Source organism: Notolabrus celidotus, chromosome 14, assembly GCF_009762535.1.
Source record: "Notolabrus celidotus isolate fNotCel1 chromosome 14, fNotCel1.pri, whole genome shotgun sequence".
NCBI lineage: Eukaryota > Metazoa > Chordata > Actinopteri > Labriformes > Labridae > Notolabrus > Notolabrus celidotus.
In genome coordinates, this window is record NC_048285.1 from 20751346 (window position 1) to 20760253 (window position 8908).

An 8908-nucleotide genomic window follows, 5' to 3' on the forward strand; every position below is an offset into this window, starting at 1 on the left:
AAAAAAGTTCTTTACACCATTCCTACCAACAGCAGCTTTAACATAATAGAGTAAAATAATGGCATCATTTTTCAAAACCAGTGTTTCAGTTTGGCACAAATTATTGTGTGGATAACAACCAAGATAGAAGGCAATTGTGGATTTGGGTTTTCAGTAGCCAAAAACCAAACACCTTACAATAATTATGTGAGTCATGTTACATTGTCTGGCATGTTTTAAATATAAAAATTTATTGACAAAGATGCATGTGGCCCCAGATATCCTGTACAGGTGATTCATTTCCTTTTCTTGACAATAGCTGACCACATTACAGATTTACAAATGCATTAGTACTGACATCAAACATCTACACAGTCCAGGTTAAAATATATACAGAGACAGCTCCACAATCAATTCTCCAGAGTGATGGCGGCATGGTACAAAAGAGAAATGATTACCTGTCAAAACACGGACACAGTGCAGAATTTACTTTGAGGTATCTCATACAGACAAGTCTTCAATATGTTGATGGAGTCGAAAGAAGGTGATTGAGTGTGCGTGTGTTTGTGTTATTTATCACAAATGCTGCAAAAAATACAAGTAGTTACAACTGGCTGTGGTTAGTCAGTGTGTCACTGGTGGTTTTTGATACTGGACTCATGCACTAAAGGTCTCGATTAGTGATACCGACTAGCACAAATCAACAACAACACTACTCTGGAACGTCACAACATCCTGTACATTACACCTAAAAAAAAAACATTCATCATAGTTTTATATACGCAAAAATACTGTAAGTATTATCTTCTCTTTTTTTCTGTTGAAAACAGGTTAACAAGCAGAGAAAGATTGTGGTAACAGAGCCGTTGCAGACCTCAACCTCAGAGCTGTCAAAATGAAAAACTAGTCGACCACAATCCTCCCCTCAGTCAGTAATAGATGGAGGGATAAATGAGGAGTGATGGGTGGCCCTCTGTGCTGAGAGTCCCCGGTCATAGTGCATTACAATGTCTGCACGGCACATCCATGCAGCAAAAATCAGGTTCAGTGCATTTACTTTTTCGACTAAGAGCCATCTCAGGTACACTTCCTTAAGCGCACGCTCTCACCTGCTTAATAGGTATTGATTAAGCATCAGCCGGGGGGAAGGGAAAGATGTTATCCATTCTTGCACCTATTTTTCCAGAACAAATTGATGAGCAGGAGATTAAAGCTTATAGGGAAACATTTCCCCATGCTTCCCTGGTCACGATGTTCATTTTCTCTCAAGTGTAAGCAACACTTTCTACTCAATAGGAATGACAAGAGATGGCTCTAACATTAAGAGTACAATACGTGTACGGGACAATACAGTACGGTAGCTTATCAACATCAACAGGCTGCAAGCGAGTGATGGTTATTACAGGGTTGAATATAGAGTATGTATCCTACAGTTCAATAAAACCACTGCCCATCCTGTTTGACACACTGCCTTCAGACCCTACAGTGCATTTATTTACTCAATACAAAGTCCATCATGCTTTTCTAGATCTAACACAGGTCCACACCCACGACTATTGTCACAGCCTGCGTTCCCCATTCTCCACAAACTCAGCCAGGCTGTTCAAAGCCGTCTCCTCGCTCTTAGACTGCAGGACATGGTCCCCTTTCTTGGAAGGCTTTTTCGTGGCCCGTGACAACTTCCTCCTGAACGTATCTCCAGCCAGGAAGTAAAGAACGGGATCCACACAGCTATTGAGGCTGGCTAGTCCTCTTGTCACCTGGTAGGTGGCGTACACACGGTTGTTAAAGTCGCACATATCTGGGCTTTGGAAGTACAGCCTGGCTCGCATGTTCAGGTTCTTCATCACGTGGAAAGGCAGATAGGAAACTGCGAAGACTGCCAGCACGATGATGACGAGGTGGATGGATTTCTGCCGCAGGGGGGCATTGTTCATGTCGTTGCAGATTAAGGCTTTCACTATCATGCCATAGCAACAAAATATGATGATGAAAGGGATGCAGAACCCAAACACAGTCAAAGTCATGCTGTAGATAAAATAACCAGGTAGTTCATCCTCAGTTGTGGTGTCATAACAAGTGGTTGCATTACGCTTTAAGCCGGTCCTGGAGTAATAGAGGATGGGCGAGATAGCTATAACAACTACAACCCACACCAACGCGCTGGTAATCACTGCGTTTTTCTTCTTCAATCGTCCCAGAGACTTGAGCGGGTGCACCACACCAGTGTACCTATGCACGCTGATGCAGGTTAGAAACAGAATACTCCCATACAGGTTCACGTGGAATATAAAACGCTGCAGTCGGCATAAAATGTCCCCAAAAATCCAGTCAGTTTTGTTGAAGTAGTAGAAGATGAGGAAGGGCAGCGAGAGCACGTAACAGAAGTCAGCCAGTGCCAGGTTGAACATGTAGACGGAGATGCTGCTCCACGGTCTCATGTGGCACACAAACATCCAGATAGCCAGGCTGTTGCCCACCAGCCCCGTGATGAAGACCATGATGTAGACGGTGGGCAGGTAATAGAACTGGAAACCAGTCTTGGTGAGGGAACATCCTCTTGTGTGGTTGTGCAGATCAGTCACATTCAGCAGGGAGGTCAAGTTCAGGTCTGTGGTCATGGTGTCAGGGGTGGAGGCAGGTCCTTTTACTGCATGAAAGGGAGTGACACATGAGGACACATGAGCCTAAAATTTGGTATAAACACTGTCTTTAACACAAAATAGCAGGCGAGTGATCTGCTGTTTGCATTCAAACCCAGTCATGCACAGACTCGACAATTCTGCTTCAAACTTAATTTTGCGTAACGCCTACGTGCTGTGTAATAAACACACAAGTGTTTCACACACACAAACACACACAGTAAAATTAACGTATTACAACACCCACCGCTGAGAATGACTTGTATTCCACATTCCTGTAGCCTTCACAGAGTCAAAGATTTCAGTCAACACACGGATGAGGCGTTACGAGCTGTCAGGTGTCTTCATTCAGTCTCCTCACAGTGTTGGAAATTGTTTTAAAAAGTTGCGTTATCCTTCTGGTTTTGCGTTGACACTGAAAGGGGGGAAGGAGTCCGCCGTCGGCTCGTCATGCAGGGGCGACGATTTCCCACAACAGCGGCGGTGGGACGCGCCGGAGACAGCTGCAGGCTCTGGCACGAAGAGCAGGAATTGCAAGCAGGCGAGAGGAGGCTCTCCGCGCTGTGGAGAGGGGAGGTGCGCACAGCTCAAAACCACCGAGCTGCTTCCCGACTCCAAACGCGCTCTTGTCTGTTCCTCCCTCCTCCCACTGGACCCTGAACACATCTGACCTGCATGCACGTGCAGTATATGGGTATATAAATATGCAGAATTGCACATTTAGTGCATTTATTGTGATTTGTTCAAGCGTAAAGATAACTTAGTAACACAACTCTCTCATTTCGTATCCCTTTCCAACCACGGGAGATTTTTAAAACGAAGCACTTTTGTAGAATTGTGCAAGAAAGAAGCCATTTAAACATATTATGCACTACTTACCATGCCACAAGGTTTTGAAATAATATTTTGGATGTATCCATTTAATATTGTATGGAAGTGTTGAGAGGAAACCCATTCATTGTCATTAAATGTAAATTGGGCAGAGCTATAATGCACTAAAATGATATTTCATTGTGATCGGTTTCTTGCTGTCATTCAGATATGCATGACATATTCCTCCACAGAGACTGTCAATCATAAACAGCAAGGAGTTATTCATTAGGACATAAATGGGGGATAGTTAGACAGGGCACACGCACATAAAACAATGAATCATTGTTTTCTACATCAAGATGGTCATTTAGTGTCTCCTATAACGCTGAGACAGACATGTGGGGCAGAGCCAAGGACAGGGACTGGCAGATACAGCAGACGGATGGTGGAGAATAGTGAAGTAGTAAAGGGATCAGCCTTGGAAAGAGAGAGCCAAAGGTTAAGTTAATTATGCTGGGATTCCAGACATCCTCGAAATTGTGAAAAGGGGAAGAAGCCAAGAAGGCAGTGATTATCTAATGGATGGTATTTAAAAGAAAGAGGGTAAAGGCCTGACACAAGATGGATATACATTAGGGTCTCTGGAGGATGTAAGATGGGGCGTAAGATGGTGGCCTTTCCAACAATAAAATAAACCATGTTAAGGAGGCAATATGTACACCTATGTGCTTATCAAACCAGTGGGCAAAATAATGGTGACATTTTATTTTCCAGGTAGTCTTCTATCACTATAAAGAAATTATATCTAAAGGGTATTCTAAAGATGTTTAATTTGGTCCTATGGTAGAGAAAATGAGAAGGTCCATTAAGGCCAATTATATAGCTCTATGTTAAAAGCGTTAGAAAGGGAACCTGGGAATTCTGCACTGCTTTTACAGTCCCTAACATAAGTGCAATATTCCCAGGTTCCCCTTTGAAATAACAAACTAAAAAGCTATTATTAATTATGTAGGTTGTTTTGAGACAGTCCTTCATTTCCAGTAAGTATTGTGAAATTACTGATTCCCCTCCAGCAACACTCTCAGGAATTTGTGATGAAATTGTACTGTGAAATAAAGTGTTTCCAAACAGATGCCATACTAACCTTTCCACCAATAACAAATCAAAGTGAACAATAACAATGAAGAGAAAAGAAAATGCAAAAATCACATTATTCCCCATTAAACAATGTGATATTTAAAGCATTTTAACCAAATGTTTTGTTCTCAGCAAGCCATCCAGAGTTACTTGTTTTAAAGAGAAAATGTACATATTGATCTTACAATAGGGATTCCAAGATATTCAGCTTATATAAAATATTTTCAATGTGTAATTGCATCTACAACGCGTGCTGTGTTTCATATTTTCCCACTTTCTCTAGAGTGTAAGTGTGTAATTGTTTGTTACATGTACTTGTGTCTCTAGAGCGCCCCCTCTCCAAGGTGTGCTCGCCGGGCAGCTGGAATGCTGTGCCAGTGTATGTAGACCTGCTGGAGGTAAGTGTCAGAGCGCAGCACTCGGTACATTTATAATTAAGCTAGTTGCTAATATTGTTGTTATTCCTTGTAGTGTGCTTTATGATCCATTGAATGAGCCACTGTGCAACTGACCAGCATATGTCCTTTCCTGTTCAGATATAAAGTGTTGGTCTAGAGATTCCATCAAGTCTCCCTTCATCCTTTCAAACACAACACAGGATTATTGAACCAGCCAGCTGCAATAAGGTGTAGTTGAATGTGGTTACACATCTTTCATATTAACATCAGTTAAAGGAATAACATATGACATGTGTCAATCAATCAAACTGTATTTATATAGCGCCAAATCACAACAAATGTTATCTCAACACAATTTATAAACAGAGCAGGTCTAGAAATCATGTTATCAACAAGGACCCTACATCAAGACAGTAAAATATCCAGTCCCATCTTACAGGCAAGACTCAGTCATATCTTAATATATATGTAAAGGTTTATGTATTGTGAATGGGTTGTTAGGCAATGTAGAACCCTGACAGGGTGAGCAGGACCCCAACATGAAGCTTACCCTGGAGGGGTTCTAATTTCAACAACCACCTGCTCTCTTAACATTATCGCTTTTTACCCTCCTACCTACCAAAGACATTGACGAGTTGACAAACAATGTTGATTTAAAGATTTTGCACCTATTGTATGTGTGTATTTATTTAGCAAAAAATTAAACAGTTGCTTTGATTTTACGGTTTGCAGCACTGCCAAGAGAATGGATTCTTATTTGTTCTCATTCTTACTGTCTAACCGAATGAATTAACATTTAACTGAATTTCAGCTCACGGTTGAGTTAAACTGACTTTGAATTCCTTTGAAGGTTACATTAGGTGAATGGGACTTCTGCAGGAATACTCATGCTCACATTTCTGTTCTCATTCAGCTCTTCTTCTTCTCTGAGCTTTGCAGTTCACACACCTTGAAACAAAAATGATGAAAATGTCACAAATTTAACATTTTTGCCATTTATCGCTTATAGTTTAAGTCACTCTGTAACAATCAGCAACTCACCAGCTTTGTTGTCTCGCCTGAGATTGCTCAACAGGATCATGGTCCAATTTTCACTATCAGAGAGTAGTTCCAGTAGTTCCTCAGGCTGCTCTGTCCTCAGCGCCTCATTACTGTCACTATTTCCTGACTTTAAAGACCAGCCTGAGACAGAGAGTCATGTTTTTGTCACAGTGGTAACAGGCAGAAGTGAAATGTGTCAGCACTTGTCCACAAATTGATTTGATATGGTGTGTGTGCTCACGTTGTCCCTAGTGTTGCATTTCCTATTAATGAGAGGATTGGGTTTTGACCAATCAGAATCAAGTAATTAACTCTGAAAACTGCTTAATAAAAAAGAAAGAACATCCATAGATGTCCTATTAAGGGACTCCATGTGAATATGATTGGAATCAAAAGGAAACAAAGTCAAAGTTTCAAACACTTCTAACCTCAATTAAGTAATTTCCAGGCTAATTAGCACAACCTTTGCTAGCATTTGAATTATTGTATGGAGATTGTGTTAGTACCTCTGTATTGGAAACTTGCAGCATGACTACCTACTGCTCCGTTGTTACATAATTAGTTCAAGATATCTGACAGTGTGCTTCTGCCAAAACACAGAGAGTGATTGAGTTTGCACCTTGTGATTTATCCTCTATGTTCTGTGCCAACGCAGCCAGCGTGCAGCTGTTGGCAAAGAGGCAAAGACTTTAGCTAACACACGATTCTGCAGCCATTTTTGATTAAGTTAACCTATTCCTTATACTCAGCTGAAAAGCTAGTTTGACATGTGACATTTACAATGCACCTGCTGACTCTGTTCACCTCCAGACCCTTGACAAATCGCCATGTGTGACACAACTAAAATGAAAAGCAAGGATGTAGTTTATAAAGATTCAATGCAGGCTGAGCAGAGTTAAGAAGCGCTTGCTGCACCTGCCACTACATTCCCTGCCAAGGACCCTTTCCTATTTGGCTCTGACCTCCATTTTCTGCCCCAGTGGGGACAGAGACGTATTAAGCACAGCTCTACGTGCACTGTAAGATTAATTTGAATGCATTTGGCACCAACATTTGTAAGGTCAGTGTACCTCGATCGACCACAGAAGCTGCATTGTAATGTTAATGTTTTCATCACAGTATAATGGGAATTCTAAATATGAAATAATGATGTGTTTGTGCTGCTTATAAATACAGACTAATAAATACAAAGACATGAGTAAAAAACACACTGGAGTTATTTTGTGCTCATTTCTGTATATACTGTTAATACTACATATAGTCTCCTATAGGAGAATGAAGGCATGGAGGGTTGTAAGCACTGTAGGAGCCTAAATGCAATTCATGATGTTGTAATAATTTAAATTCATGTGCAAGATAACAATTTACAAATATAGTTAATTTATAAGGATACAGATACATATATACATTTATAAAAAAGATGGTAAAAGGTTAAAGTCCATTATCCTGTAAGAATTTTCTCATACGATTAAAAGGTATTTGGATTTTTGACATATAGTGTCATGTGTTGGAAGGGTGGCTCAATCATGCATGCTGTAACTCTGCCCCTTCGTTGATCTCTAATGAGGTGGCAGTAAGAAGAGGAGAGAGTGGAGCCACACGTTTTATTGACCTCTCTCTCTCTCTCTCTCTCTCTCTCTCTCTCTCTCTCTCTCTCTCTCTCTCTCTCTCTCTCTCTCTCTCTCTCTCTCTCTCTCTCTCACTCTCACTCTTAGTTTCATTAAGGATTTGTGTATATAAACATGGAAAATGGACACCTTTCTGTGCTTGTTTTATTTTTGATTTAAGTAAACAGCTTAACCTGTTACGGAGTGGTCCTGTTGAGGTATTTTTCAAGGTGAAATTCAAGAAAGGGATTTTTGAGAGCATCAAAACTAAGGCGTCACTCAGTGGAACCCACAAGCATTGTCAATATTATGTAAAAATGTAGACTATACTGTGGCCAAAACACAAAATACTTGTTTGGCAGGTTAGAGACAGGGGAAGAGCCTGAATGCAAATATAAATTCCTACACTGGAGGCAGGGCCTGAAAAGCATTGTAAAAACCCAGGCTGGACCCCCAAGCAGTTCTGAAAGTCTGCTTTAAGGATTATCAGCAGCTACTTGTGCTTTGCAAATGTAGAGTTGAGAACTTTTTTCCTATTGACATAGTGAGTTTGTTGAGCTTGTGACTCTTTTTCTTCTCTGACCTGTGCTGTTAGATCATGTTCTAAGCAACCATCATCATAGTCCTGCCATCAGGCCTATAGGACTTGTTTGGTAACACAACAGGTGACAAAATGTATCTATATTTAAGGGTAAGGGTGAAGGTCAAAATGTACAAAAAGCCTGCAAGCGGCTGGTCAGTTCTAGTTCTTTTTTAACAATCTGATTAATAGTGCAGTATGTTTTACAATTAAATACAATAATGTGTTTAAGCCTAATCAGCAAAACCTCCAACATAACCTTTGACCCCTCATGACCCAGTGGACAAATAATGGGACATCCTCTCCCATTTCTCCAGTGATAGCTTCTCTACACTGGCTCCCAATAAAATGTAGAATAGAATTTAAAATCCTTCTTTTAACCTACAAAGCCCTTAAAAATCAGGCACCCTCGTATCTTAAAGAGCTCATAGTGCCCTATTACCCCTCTAGAACTCTACGCTCCCAACATGCAGGCTTGCTAGTTGTACCTAAAATCTCTAAAAGTAGTATGGGAGGTAGAACCTTCAGTTATCAGGCCCCTCTCCTTTGGAATCATCTACCAGTCAGGGTCCGGGAGGCAGACACCCTCTCTACTTTTAAGAGTAGACTTAAAACTTTCCTTTTTGATAAAGCTTATAGTTAGAGCTGGATCAGGCTTGGACCAGCTTTTGTCATGCTGCTATAGGCCTAGACTGCCGGGGGAACTGGCAC

General features: G+C 41.0%; 1 protein-coding gene and 1 long non-coding RNA gene across 2 annotated transcripts; one reads left to right on the plus strand and one right to left on the minus strand.

Annotated features, from left to right (window-relative positions):
* Positions 1–206: 206 nt before the first annotated feature.
* Positions 207–3266, minus strand: p2ry1 (purinergic receptor P2Y1). Its single transcript, XM_034700368.1, has 2 exons — positions 2869–3266; positions 207–2629 (listed from the first exon to the last, which is right to left on the minus strand). Exon 2 carries the CDS (start codon positions 2598–2600, stop codon positions 1539–1541), a length of 1062 nt encoding a protein of 353 aa, XP_034556259.1. The 5' UTR covers positions 2601–2629; positions 2869–3266; the 3' UTR covers positions 207–1538.
* On the plus strand, positions 2883–5196 carry LOC117824879. Its single transcript, XR_004633740.1, has 3 exons — positions 2883–3315; positions 4899–4969; positions 5108–5196. It is a non-coding gene; the product is annotated as an uncharacterized LOC117824879 (long non-coding RNA).
* Positions 5197–8908: the final 3712 nt, after the last annotated feature.